The sequence below is a fragment of the Clavelina lepadiformis genome, chromosome 1 (assembly GCF_947623445.1).
Source record: "Clavelina lepadiformis chromosome 1, kaClaLepa1.1, whole genome shotgun sequence".
NCBI classification, from domain to species: domain Eukaryota; kingdom Metazoa; phylum Chordata; class Ascidiacea; order Aplousobranchia; family Clavelinidae; genus Clavelina; species Clavelina lepadiformis.
The window spans coordinates 199,395-213,981 of NC_135240.1; the positions used below are offsets into that span (position 1 = coordinate 199,395).

Genomic DNA, 14,587 nt, shown 5'->3' on the forward strand with positions numbered 1-14,587 from the left:
TTTCTTTGAGCGGCTTACGACATGAAGCAATCAACTATGCAAATTGCTGAAAAGGAACAAAGTTTTACACGTTTACTTAGTTTCATTATTCCTTAACGGACAATTATAAACTAATAAACTTTAGAACATTGAGAGCTATTTAGTCAAGCGGAAAGGCTTCCCACAGATCGTCAGGGTCTTTGAAACGAATTCGAGAAATTAAATTGAATGGAAATTTCCTAGTGCTTTAACGAAACAAAAGCTGGTATGACCTCCCTCAATCAAAAGCAATAAATCAAACCATCGTTCTCATTATTCTCATTTCTCACAACTATTGATCATCAAATAAAAGTCATAATAAATTTAATTTTATACAATGACTTAACTGAAGCATAAACAAACATTTGCGGTTTGCGGTTTGATTTGTGAGCTTAACTAGCCGACGAAAGAGAAGTTGCTGCAGCGCTATCTACATAAAAAAGAATTCAATTGGCGTGATCATAAACAGTTAACAAGGGACAGTCTCTTTTGGAAGTAGGTGCTATCGACGGGGCTAACCGGGTTAATCTAGCGTAGATCGCCGAATGTTTTTTGTTGCCCGCGAATGATTTTGCGCAAGGGTAATTGCTGCGTTGATGGCCTGGTTTCTAAAAGGTGGGTGATGAATATGATAAATTACCACTTGCTGTATTATTTGTGAAACTGGCCAATGTTTGTGTGTGGTGATCGTTGTTGCCATGTTTAGTTAAATTAATCGCGTTGGTTTGGTGAATTTATGATTTGTGAAATTAGTATTTGTTTGTCCGGAACTCTTTGTTCCATTGTTAGCGTTAAATCGTGTTTAATGAGGTGGTTTAGACACTTGAATTTGTTGTATTTCTGGCTGTAGTGGGTAAGAAAGTGTGACGTCTGGTGGTGAGCACTTAAGAAATTTAGCACGAATTCGTTTATTAACTGGTGGAGTAAGATTCTCTTGACCTATTGCACTCATTAATTCGCGCATTAAATCTTTGGAAGATAGAACATGAAGTGTCAGATCAGCCAACAAAAACTCTAAATGATCCTCAGTCCTCACGTTTATCAAAGTTTTTCAAGATTTCATTGATTATTATGTCGTAACAGGTATGAGCCTACGCAGAAGGTAAACAAAGTAGCCCGGGGTCTGTGGGAAACCTTTCCGTTTGACTAAAGAGCTCACAATGTAGCAAAGTTCATTAGTTTAATCTAGTTTTTATCTACCACAGGGTTCGATTTCCGCGGTGCAACGTAATTGTGCAAACGTAACTGTAGCTAAATTACACCCATAAGTCCAGTGTTTGTGACTTTTCTGAAAACTCCCTTAGTCAAATATTAAAATTTTGTCCCATCTCGCTGTGTGAAGAAAATTTGAATAAGGGCCAATTCTTTGTATTGGCGTATAATTTTGCGAAAGTTTGTTAATTTCGATAAGACGTGTTGGCTTTTCAATGTGTGCTTTACCCTTGACAAGCATAAAAACTTCATTACATTGTTTCTATAAGGCAACATGCGTTTGTGACATTGTAGCCTGTGTTGAGTAACAGTTTTATTTTTTTAAACGATATTAAAAGTCGAACATAAGAGAAAAAATACATTTTAGGGGTTATACACAGAAAATAAGTAAAATTCGGTAGTTTTAAGTAAGCGATGTTTGTTTCAGTGGTGTAGGCATTGTTAAATTATTCGTAATAGACAAAAATACACAAATATTTATTTTGAATTATATGATGATTACGTAAAGTTTAGGATTTAACCTTTTTTCAGATTTGGGGAATCCCAAAATCCAGCTAAAGTGATCTTCTGAAGTCAAAGGCAGTATATATATAAATTACACATTTTATGAGTAAGTTTAATCTGGATTAAACTGGATTTAAAATTTAATCTGGAAGTAGCCAAATGTAATCTATAAATAGCAAAATGTTACCTTGGGTATCCAAATACTAATTCTATTTAGCAAATATTGTTACACGCAGTAGCCATTTCTTAACTCTGTGTGGCAATTGGTAATTGGAAATAGCAAAAGGTTACCATGGGTAGCAAAATAATAATTCTATTTAGCAAAATGTTACACTCAGTAGCCATCTGTTAACTCCATTTAGCAAATGGTAACTGGAAGTATGGCAAGGCAAATGTAAACCCTAATTAGCAAAAGATTACAATTGGTAGCCAAATGTTAATCCTTTTATTGCCGGCACAACTTATCGCGAATGTAAACAGGGGTTGGTGAAGCCGAAGCCGCAACGCGTCGCTTTGGAATGCAGACCAGACTGCAGACCACGTCATAACATCTTGTCCGACAAACCACCATAATTGTGGGAACCGTAGTCTGACAACAATGGATGAAAACCTGGTCAGCTGGCTATCCAACACCTGCCCTACAATATGATATATTTTGCTCACTCACTCAAGAAACCATCTACTCGACACGAAGAAGAAAAAAAAAGAAAGGAGCAAAGTTGATTCATAATGGGGTACAGGAAAACGTACTGATCAAAAACGTCATCAACTTTAAGGTGGTGAGTTTAGAACTGAAGAAATTTGATTTGCAAAGTTCGCACTTGAAATCACCTTTCCCATTATTTTTTTATCGTGCACGACTTTGCAGTGGCGCGATATGTTCGAATTCTTGACACCACAGTATCTAGAACAGTTACTAACACCATTATGTGATTATTCTCGGAAATGTTTGGCTTTTGTTTTCTTTTACACATAGAAATCAAAAACAGCATTGAAAAGCTGAAGGTATTTTAAATTATCTTCCATTCATACTTGAAAGCTGTTCGAAATAATAGTAGAACTTACGGACAGTTTTTCTTCTTATTTTATCCAGTATTAGAAGATCCCGATTTTGTGATTTCCGACTGCACTTGTCCATAATGCTTATTCATGACCCGTCATTTTGTTCTGTTGCTGGGTCACTTTTATCATCTCCCTGCTGTTACAAAAATAAAATTTGCTGTTGTTCAATTTCATTTGATAGATGGTTTAAGTGTCTATATACCTGTGGCATCGTAATGATGACAAAAAGTGCACAAACAAAGGTGCTGTTATCCACCCTGGAAATGTTTTATTTTTCCCGGGGCCGCCAGCATTGGCTCTTATGTGACAGCCTCCAGGTACAGCAATTGTTTGTTGTTGCCGTCATTGCTCGCGCCATACGTTTTATGAGTGGAACTGAACTCGCGGCTTAGCTTTTCCAAGTAGCCTACATCCCTGCAAACAGCAAACACGTTGCAGAAGTGGAAGCGGTGTTCTCAATTCGCAATACCAAATAGATTCCTCAGAATAGATACCGCTTCCACGGAAACTGCTATCTACCGACCTAACAGGTCTTTGAAAATCTGCTACTGTACTTTATTGTCAGTTAAGTAGGTTTTTGCGAGTTCCTCGGTCAAATTTCTAATTTGGAGTAGTGATTTGCAAGTTAATCTGGCAAATGGCTACAAAATTTTTGCTTCGTGCAATTTGATACCCGTATTTGTTGCGAGATACATTTGGTAATTTTTACTTCGTGCACATTTGTACCCGTGCGAATTGTAACTTATTGATTGTAACCATTTGCTAAACAGGGTTCGCAAAAGGCGACTGAGTGTACCCATTTGCTAAATAAGGTTAAAAAATAAGCTAAAATATTAACTGAATATTGACTGATTGTACCCATTTGCTAAACAGGGTTTCCAAATGGCGACTGAGTGTGCCCATTTGCTAAATAAGGTTAAACAATAAGCTAAAATATTAACTGAATATTGACTGATTGTACCCATTTGCTAAGCAGGGTTTCCAAATGGCGACTGAGTGTGCCCATTTGCTAACTAAGGTTAAAAATCTAGCTAAAACTTTAAATATCAATTGCATTTCAACAATTTTCCGAAGTAACAGAAATATATGCAAGTTTAACTTTTAAATGGAATAATACGAAAGGAAACTTCCCATTTGCTAAAAAAATGGTAAAAATTTACCTTAAATATTATATATGAACCTTTTAATGATGCCAAAGTGATAATTTGGGCGGTTAAATAAACTGTTGTCAGCCGGCTGAAGTAGTTAACCCTTGAATGCATAACAGGGGTCAAAATGACCCAACAACGCTATTCATCATAACTGCTTAACACATATTGCGAAATAACTCCTGGATTTTCTTGACTTTGTTAGCCTTTTATACTTATACATGATGAGAAAACGGTTGTTCTGTAAAATTTTACCTTTGACAAGAAAAATGCAATGACGAAGAAGACCCAAAAAAGATGCCTGAGATTATCAGGTTTTATAACAAGACAAAGATTGGTTTTGACTTGGTTGACCAAATGGTTCAAACATATACTTGCAAACGACAAACCCGCCGATAGCTTCTAGTTCTCTTTTACAATCTGCTCGACATCGCAGCTCTAAATGCATATACCATATTCAGACAAGTATATCCTGATTATCAGAGTGGACAAGGTTCAAATCGACGAGGTTTCATAACAGATATTGCTAACTGCCTCATTTTGCCGATGACATCATGACAAGACAGAAAATTCCTCAACTCCACAGAGCCACAAGAGAGGCTATGGTGAGATGCGGCTTAGCTTTTCCAAGTACATCCCTGCAAACATCAAACACGTTGCAGAAGTGGAAGCGGTGTTCTGAATTCGGAATTCCAAATAGATTCCTCAGAATAAATACCGCTTCCACGGGAACTGCTATCTACCGACCTAACAGGTATAACAAAACCGCATTTTTCCAAAAATCGGGATTGTGAAACGCTCAACAAGACGACTTTATTGGTTACAGTAATTAAACAACAAATTTGGCGCGACAGGAACGCGATTATTTTGGAAGATGAGGTTTGTAGCAGAAAAACAATAATTAATTAATTGTTTAGACTTTAGAACCTAGAAGAAACGAAATTTGAAGTTAGCAACAGAAAGATGAAAATCGCAATGATTGCTACTGGAAATTCGTTCCAACTCCCTTGCGTCTTCGATTTCCGCGCCGAAACGTAATTGTGGGATCGTAACTGTAACCCGTACTAGTGACTTTCATTAAAACTCCCTTAGTCATATATTAATATTTTCTCCTCACCTTCTCTGTGTGAAAAATTTGAATTATGGCCAATTATTTGTATTGGCCGATAATTTACATTGTTCCAATATGCGTTTGTGGCATATTAGCCTGTGACTGTGTTGACTGACGTTTTACAAAAAGCTTTTTGTAAAATTGGCTGAAAAAAAAGCTTTCGAGTTGTGTCAGTTGTATAAGGCTTTGCATCATTCGCTTTCTAGGGCTCCTTTCTTAGTTTCTTTGATTGTAAACTCACCATGGTATGATTGATAACGTTTTTGATCGTTAGGTCTATACCCCACGGTGAATTAACTTTACGACCTATTTTTCTCATTTCTTTTGTAAAATTTATGGTTTTATCAAACCTAGTAACCTATTTCTAGACATTGGTTAATTGGTCGTCATTTTTTCCCCGCAGTTTATTGTCAAATGGGAACTGGCATCTATTTTTACCACAAGACCCGCGAAAACGATCGCTCGCGTGTTTGGTGGGAAAATTCGACAGAAATCTGGAAAGGCGCGAAGGAGAAACCTTCGCGGACCCATAATGCAGCCGTTGTCGAATCGGATTTTTCATTGATTCTGTAGCTTCGCGTCCATTTTGGAAACGGTATGAAGGTAACTATTGACTTGTTACTTTCCAACTGCGCTGAGGTCGTCACACGTCGCCACCTCCATTGTGCGGCATCACGCATTACAGACCACAATGAAGTCACAAAGAAGACGCGAAATTTGCAGTTATATTGACCGGGGAAGGCTTGATTGGCCACGGTCGCATTACGTGGAACATTTGCACTTTCAAACGGAGAAACTCGTATTTTACTCTTAGGTAATATCGCGCATCGCACTGTATTTGAACTCTTAGGTAATAACGCGCATCCTGGTACTCGCGCCCCAATCAAGCTCATTGAGGAACGTTTTCTTGACAATACAGCAAGTATGCATCATTAACCTTCTAGGCCGCCGATCTTTGTTTCTTCAGTTCTAAACTCACCATGCTATAATTTATAACGTTTTCGATCATAGCGTCTTCTCTGTCCCACGGTCAATTAATATCACGCCCCGTTTCGCTCATTTCTTTTGTATTTGCCAATATAAGGTCAATTTTTTCTAATTTCGTGTAGGGTATTGTCAAATGGGAACTGACTATATAACGCATCCCTTTTTGCTGGAAGAGTTGAATTAGGCTGCAGGTTTTGCAGCCTAATTTTTATAGCTAACTTATCTGCATGTAGGTTAATGGTTTTTTTGTTAAAGTTAGGATAAAATGTTTCTTGTATAATGTTTTTTACACAAATCACAGTGAAATAATCCGTTCTTAGTATTACGTATCACTTTTTGCAGAAAGAACAATTACATGTACTGCTGTTTAGTTTGCCAGGCAGCTCAAGGAACACAAGTGGCTTCGACCGAAAGTTTTATCGTTTTTTAACTATTTTCAAGTTAGCCATAGTCGTTGATCAGATAGAGCTCAAAAACAGTGTACAGTACAGTACAGTACAGTATAATGTTTCCAAAATCGCTAAAATGTGGCCAAAGAAAATGTATAAATTAATTTGTACAGGTGATATCAGTAAACAAAATAACGATATTGAATATGAATCGAATGACTGACATCGAGATGGCTGACTTTGTGACATCAGGTATTGTACACTAGCTTGTGTAAATGACTGCGCACTTATGTAACCAGGTATGTGAATTAAATAATTTGCTATTCGTTTCTAGGGGAAGAGAATTTTGCTGGAAAGAATCGCAAAGAAGAGGACCAAAAGCAGTCTGACCTCCGTTTGAGGAAACATCGTGTTGGTTGCATTTATCGATAAAATAATAAAGACAATGTCAATTTTACTGGCAAAAATAAAACTTACCGATTTAATCCTTTCTCTGCCGGAGGAACAAGAAGTTGATAAAAATAAAAAAGAAGAAAATTACGACAGTGACAACGTCGTGGGCACGGGGAATGGACATGCGTTGTCCCGGGGGAATGGACATGCATTCCCCGGGGGAATGGACATGCGTTGTCGGAAAACGCTACATTGGATTGTTCTGAAGTAAGCTGGCTTTGGACATAAGTCTGCATTTTGAAATTTTTCATGTTGTTACGACTAATTATTATAAGTAGGCGAAATTTTCTTCCATAGGTTTAAACCTGGAAAATTTTCTTTCAGTGCTTTGGTGTATATATCTCACAGGGTAAAATAACATACCTGTGCCGAACGTAATGCTGCGTCAGCAAGGTGACCATGGTAGCCAAATAATAATCCTGTTTAGCAAATTGTTACGCTCCGTAGCCTTCTGTTAACTTTGTGTGGCAATTGGTAACTGGAAAAAGCTAAATGAGTGATTTAGTCTTTTAAGTCACGATATGATGTTGTGATGCTCATCATTGATCAAATGTATTGCTGTATATAACGGAGACCCAGGTTCACTAATTACGTAATAATGCCGAGTTCGGCCGAATAATGCCGAAATAATGGTGTTAGTAATTGTTCTAGATACTGTGGTGTCATGAATTCCAACATATCGCGCCACTGTAAAGTGGTGCACAAGAAAAAAAATAATGGGGAAGGTGATTTCGAGTGCAAACTTTGCGAAAAGACGCTGACTTCTTGGAATGGCCTCGTGAGACACCTACGTGGCAAGCTTCACGCTGATCAACCCAAGGCAAAGGAGATGGCTGATTCTCTGGACCGCCGACGAAATAACATCCCAATCGTAAGTTTTGGTAAATACATACAGTACAAAATGACTGTGCAGTAGAAACAACTCATGCATTGATTAACACAACTCCTATAGCTACATTTTACAGCAAGAAACTAGCTACATCAACTGGAGTAAAGTTGTAAACAACTTCAAACGCTTTTTAATGGGCTACGATGAGGAGGCACACGAAGAACGGGTTGCCAAAGAGAAAGTATTACTTTTGCAAAATATAATAAAAAATTGCAATTTCAAAACGTTGGAGTCTATTGACCTGGACACATATAAAGAGAAACATGTGCAGGTTAGGACGTTATAATAATTTTTATTAGTTACATACAATATTATTTGGATATACTACAGGTAGAATCTACTATGTAATATATTCATAGAATGTATATAAGCAAAGTAAAAGCGCACTGGAAAGCAAAGGTTTGAAGGTGAACATCATTAAAACCAAAGCGATGAGAATTGGTAGAAAATCGTTGAAGGGAGTAGTCGGTACTGTTGATCCATGCGGAATTTGTGGGAAGAGAGTAGGGAGAAATTCCATTCAATGCAGAAAGTGCAAGTATTGGGTGCATAAAAGAAGTTCAGGTATCAATGGAAGGCTGACGAGTGGAAGGACATGTGAACTTGGGAAGTGATGAGATCGAGCTTATTAAGGAGTTTGGTTATTTAGGGGATACGATAGGGGAAAATTACAGTACCGGACATCTGCCTTTTGTTGGCCAAGCATGTGGCCCATAGCTCGAGCACACAATAGAGCTATTACACGAACGAGCTGCAGAGTATAGAGGCCGAAGAAGCCTATGAAGTCATGAATAAAATCAACTTAAATGGTTTAAAGAATTCTGTTGGATTCCTCGCAATGAGTATAAAAGTTTTAACCTTTTTGTGTGCATTGCAAATCTGACTCGCAAGTAAATTCTATTCTTAGCAACAAAAAAATTTCTTGTTGATGGCGGGTTTGTTGTGAACACACGCTTCCTTCCAGCAAATGGTTGTATGTAAAAAATTGATTAACTTTTTTTAATCACAGTCGTGCAGCTCGGCTGACGGCACCGAAACAAAAGGCGCATCAGCTGAAAGAAGCCCATCTGCTGAAAGAATCGCATCAGTTGGTGAGGTTTCATTTATAGAAAAGGGTACGTCAGATGATAGAAACCCATATGCTAAGCGAGTAGAATCAGATGCTGACGTTTCATCAGAAGAAGGTTCGTCAACTGAAAGAATCACATTTGCTGAAGAAGACGAATCATTACAAATTCGCCGAAGCAAAGACAGTGGCCAACAAAAGGCGGTCCGGGATAAAATAGTTGATCCTCGTGTTTTTCTGCAGCAGGTAAATTTCCTTAAAAAGTCTCTTAAAATCAATCGTGGTAATTTTGCATTTTTTGGTTTATAGATCGATATCTCTAATGTGGCAGGTGCTTCGAAGCTGTCGGTAAGTTAAAATTTAATTACGACTTTACAGTAAAACTATGATTTCATTGATATTATTTCCTGTCACTCCACATGCTTTCGCTCCACGTGCATCAATCAAGAAGTTTATAAATTATATATGTACTAGTCACACGTATTTAAGTTAAAATCAGAAATTTGCTTGAAATACCAAAATTTGTTTTAATGATATAGGAAAGCCCCAGCACATCTGCATCACCCTCTAGAAAGAGGAAAAAGAAAAGCAATTCCAGAATTTTTAATGTTGTGGTAAATACCATTCCAAGCATTTTATTATATATCGGGATATTGATATACTTGACCGACAATGTTTATATCATTCCACAAACGTTACGTGACCAATGCATATATGACTGAACCACGCGGTCATAAAAAGTATGCGTACTGTACACACATATTTAATGGCGCAAAAACACTGCACAGTTTTCTTGATATATCAAAGTACTTTTAATAATATTGTATCATTTGTATCGCCAATGTAAAACGTAAAAATGCATGTGCCTTGTATAATTATGTATACGGTAATCTATTTTCAATGATTTTATTATTAATTTCTAAAACTTACTGTTTTTAACAGAAATCTCGGCGACAGTTTTCTGCAGATTAATCGTTTGAAGTTAAACTATTTTTCTCATGGTATATTGGTACGAAGAATGGAATAACAACGGATGATGCTAAAACGGCTCTTGCAGATGGAAACCTCCCCAAATGCAAAGAATATTCCAAAACGCCGAAACAGTTGCAGGACAAAGTCTGGCAACTGATTCGGCGTTCTTTGAATGATAATTAAGTGTGGATGCCCAGTCAAACATTATGTAGGTTTTATCTATGGGCCTTACATGGCTACGAAGTAGCATGTATGGCTTTTGTGTGGGCTTACTGAGGAGTGGCCAAATCATTTAATGCCAAACAATGGCCATACATGGCTTTTGTCTGTGAAAATGCTGCAGTTTGTAGTTTTTAAAAGCTGAAATAGAAGCAAACAGTGTATTATTATTGTTTTAAAAAGCATTGACAGATATCGTTTATTTCAATTTAAAACGCATACACATTTACGGTTACGAAATTGCTGTTTTGATAATAACGTTTAAGTAGTGCATGTTGCAAAACAGGATTCTCTTAGCTGTAGGCAAGATTTTTGTAGTTTTGTTCCTGCAAAGCTCCTTAAGCGCTTGATCAATGCTTTTAAGGTTTGCCAAGTAACTGGATAATGTGTGTGAGTTTTTCACTGAAATTAGGTTATGCTGGCTGTTGTTAAACATAGCCTATAGCGGTTAGGTTAGAGAATGGGTACACTCTAAAAAAAAACTGACTCTTTGGTGACTCAAAGATCCTCCCTTACTTTGAAAGAGTCGACATATCTGACTCTTTTGAAAGTAACACTTGCTCACTCGTGATAAGAGTGACGGTCACTCTTATAACAAGTGACACACAACTGACTCTTTGGTGACTCAAAGATCCACCCTCTCTTTGAAAGAGTGAACGACATCTGACTCTTTTCAAAGTAACAAAACTTCACTAGCACAGTAAGTGACGTTCACTCTACTTAAAATGTGAAATAGCAGCCAGCTTCCAAATTTTATGCAGTAGAATTTATTACTCACATGACTTCAGCGAATATTAATTTCACTTCACTTAAAAATGCACTTTGAAACTCAATCTACAGTATCACCAATACATGCAGTATTGCAGTGTTTTGCACAGCATTGATGGCAGCAAGAACAGTTTTAACTGAGCACACTGGGGTTTTGTTTATAACCAGCACTTCAAGAAGATTGTAGAATGGTGCAAGTCTGGGGTAGTAGGAGATATTACATACCCAAAACGAACAGAACAAGCGGTATAAAGCACGCACCACGTCATTTCCAACATAAATGACGGAAAAATCGGCAACAATGTAATATTGATCAGGTTGGCTGCTGTTGCCCACGGCTAAAAGGAATGGCTGAGTCAGTCCAGGATCTTTGTGGACGGCAAAGTTTGTTGGGTCCGTGCCAGCCTAAAATTTAAAGTTCAAAAATTATTTCAAAACAGAAAGGTGTTAAAAATTACACGTTGTCATGCGAACACAAACCGCCACTATCACTTACCCCAGCAAATTGAAAAATAGCATGCGATTGTGACTGACAACCCTTTCCGCGGAAGTTTAATGGCGGAAGCAACTTTTCCAGCATGTGAATTGTGTGAAGTTTGTCTGCATAGAAAATAAAAACTGAAGTCAGTGAAAAAGCAAACGAATTACTTACACAACAATCAGAAAAGGAAATCGTGTTTAGTGCAGAAGAACATGAGCACAATAAAATTATGAAGATTGTATAGCTTCGTGAATTAATCATTAATTGACCATATGAAATATTATGTAACCAAATTGCAACAACAGCACATGAAGTATAGAAAGCCATGACTCCAGAACTGTCATCTTTTTGTTGAGAGTCAGTTTCAAAATCCTAGAACGTTAACCTTACGCCAAAGTAGAAAGTTGCTTGCTTACTCTCAGTTATGTTGCTTGATGTTATATTCTTCAGACGTATCAGTGCAACTTTTTCTACTGCTCTACAAAACTTTTCATCCAGTACCAGACTCAAGCTTTTTGCTTCTGGATGCATTAATTCAAACTCTCTTTCAAACTGGAACAAAATTTCAAACACTCAATACTATCATACTGAATGACAATTTACATTCTCAACCTCAAACTTACCAAAATACGCTCATTAACATCTGAAAATCTGGGATATTCTTTTAGAAACTTCGTCATGGAAAGGTTGTCAAGCGCAATGTCTTGTCGTCTCAATTCAAATGTTTGATCGGTTAGCGCAAATATTTCCATCTGATTTGCTACCGAAGGAACACAATTTTGCAGTATCTTCTTCTACAATAAGGAGATGTACCGATATTGTGATAAACTGTACTTAAACCACTAACTGCATAACATTTCCTTTACTAAATGCCTGAAGCTGGAATTTACTTATTAAGCAAACAAGCATAGTAAACAAAATATTTCCTCAAATACAACCTTTTCTATTAAACCAGACAGCGACATGCGAATGTCATTGCTTCCCCTGGATTGAGATGTTCCGCTTGAACTCTCTGTATCTGATTCATTTTTGCGTTTTGTTGCATTTCTTCGTTTTTTGTATGCCTTTGCGTCAGGCGACATTCGTTTTCGCATTGTTTTCAACCTGTTTTCAAGGTAGCCACCTCCTTTGATAGGGTCATAGAAATGTTCCTGCAAACAAATCAATTTAACAGATCCTTGTCAGCCACCTACACTAGGCAAGCAAGAAGTTAATAAATATTCTTCATATACAATTTATTGACCCCTTTGGTTTTTGATACCACTTCAGTTTATTGCAGGTAAAGATTATGTTCAAAACCAACTGACTGATACCAACAACAATATTTCAATCATTATATTCTAAATGTTATGATAAAAAACTAAACAGGAAACTTACGAAGCCAGCTAATCCGTCCCTGTTGTATTTCAATTGAGGAAATGATTGGACAATGCTCTCTGCCATCTTTATTTTCATTTCCTTTGTAGGATAACTGCAACATAAATTAAGGATAGTTATTAAGACAATCACCATAGAAGGTAAACAAAAGTGCTACATTAAATTTATTTCACAAAAACATTTTGCTTGTAAAAGTTAACTGCCAAGGCCTGATTTGCTTATCTGGTGCCAGGTGCCAAGCAATATTTGGTGTATTCCATATTTTCGATACGTTTCTCAAAATATCAGTTCTTGTTGCTAAATTTGTTTTTCTGTTCTTGTCCCAGACACAGTGCACAAGTACAAAGAGAGTGAAAAAACAAGCAGACTTGTAAACTTACCTTTAGTGGCGGAAGGATAAACACGAGATAAATTCCAACCACAAAGTAAGTCGTGTTGGCAGTCAACATGTTAAACCTTAGTATTGTATATAGCAGGGGTGGGCAAATTTGTTCAAGGAAAGAGTTACTTGCGGAAAAATATAAACACCAGCGAGCCGCAAAATCAGTAATGATTGTCAATTTGGTAGCTCTTGGTAGCCTTTACATTTTTTGGAATTTTATGAATCGACTAGAAGAGCCACAAAAAACATGCCGGAGAGCCGCAGTTAGCCCACGTCTGGTATATAGCTTATATAAATTAGCGTATATTTCAATTTACTGAATAGCGAAATTCCAGTTTACCATGTTCGTCTTTTTTAACTTCGGTAAACGGCGGCCGGTAAAATATGTCTCTACTGCACAGGCTGCCATTACTTAAGTAGGAAAACACCAATTGCGTAACCAGCTAGCTATTCACCAATATGGCTTTTTTAAAAATACGGCAACCTGCAGCGAAACATTAACGCTAGGTTAACAAGAAGCTGCGATAATTAACTTTGAACTACTCATTTTTTCTGGTGAAATAGTGGCAGCCAAAGTAAAATCTGCTAACGTGTCGATAATCAGCTAGTCACTTTTTCCACATTACTACCAAATTTAGTACAAAAAAGATACAACATTTTACATTGCAAGCAATGAGCCTGTAAGACTATAAGTATTTAAAACCTATAACAGACCAAAATAGACCTAATACAAATTTGCCTACCTTGCAGCAAATGTACAGTTTCTTCAGATATGTTAAAATTTTTCTTTAAATACTCACATAGTTGCACAACTGAAAATTGTACGTCAAAACCGTCAAACTCCATCTAGCAATAAAGTAGGCTACAGACAAAGATTTTCTTTTAAAACTTTATGGGCCTAGCTTCCAAAACAACAAAAAAACTCTGTTTAGCTTGAGGCCTTTGCAGCACGATTTCTGGTGAAAATTTACGGTAGTTTCCTGTCTGGTTAGTAGGCCTATACTTCATTTTTAGGCTAGCCTACACACAAATATAGGCCTACCTATTTTTCAAACAGCTATAGGCTAGGTTTTCATGAACGCTTACTGTTAGCTTTAATTATCTTCAAAGTTAAATGACCTAGCTCAGTCTACTGAAATCATTATGCCCAGAGGCTAAACCTATTTGCAGTTCGCCTATTCGTTCACCACAGTTTAACTTGCACAGGCCCGACTCTTGAAAGAGTCAGAATCCGTTCTCTCTTTCAAACGAGTGGAAAAACTGACTCAAGTTTTTTTAGAGTGTATGCAAAAATTTGATCCTAGCTATTTTCGGTTTAACTGGAGTTAGATTTAGATTACAAGGTGTATTTAGGTTTTAAAGTTTAGGTTACTCTGTTATAACATTTAAGTTAGGTTGACAAGAAACTGTGAAAAATAGCTTTGGTAATAGCTTGAAAAATAGCACTCCAGGTCAAGTAGCCAAGTCGAAATCAATGGAATCGAATTACGCGGGCCTACTCATATATAGGCTAATAAATACACTGACACAAAAATTTACACATGGTATT

General features: G+C 37.1%; 1 protein-coding gene across 1 annotated transcript; it reads right to left on the reverse strand.

The window, feature by feature from the left end:
• Positions 1–10,864: 10,864 nt before the first annotated feature.
• Positions 10,865–12,857, reverse strand: LOC143444237 (uncharacterized). Its single transcript, XM_076943400.1, has 6 exons — positions 12,657–12,857; positions 12,218–12,430; positions 11,903–12,073; positions 11,696–11,831; positions 11,295–11,398; positions 10,865–11,203 (listed from the first exon to the last, which is right to left on the reverse strand). The coding sequence occupies exons 1-6, from the start codon at positions 12,789–12,791 to the stop codon at positions 10,865–10,867; spliced, it is 1,098 nt and encodes a 365-aa protein (XP_076799515.1). The 5' UTR covers positions 12,792–12,857.
• Between the last annotated feature and the right edge of the window lie 1,730 nt (positions 12,858–14,587).

Excerpts from the sequence above, each read along its gene's own strand:
- LOC143444237 (XM_076943400.1), bottom strand. The coding sequence starts at position 12,791 with ATGGTGATTGTCTTAATAACTATCCTTAATTTATGTTGCAGTTATCCT. Across the intron at positions 12,431-12,656 it reads GGGACGGATTAGCTGGCTTC|GAACATTTCTATGACCCTAT; the intron begins GTAAGTTTCCTG and ends ATTTGTTTGCAG. Across the intron at positions 11,832-11,902 it reads ATGTTAATGAGCGTATTTTG|TTTGAAAGAGAGTTTGAATT; the intron begins GTAAGTTTGAGG and ends ATTTTGTTCCAG.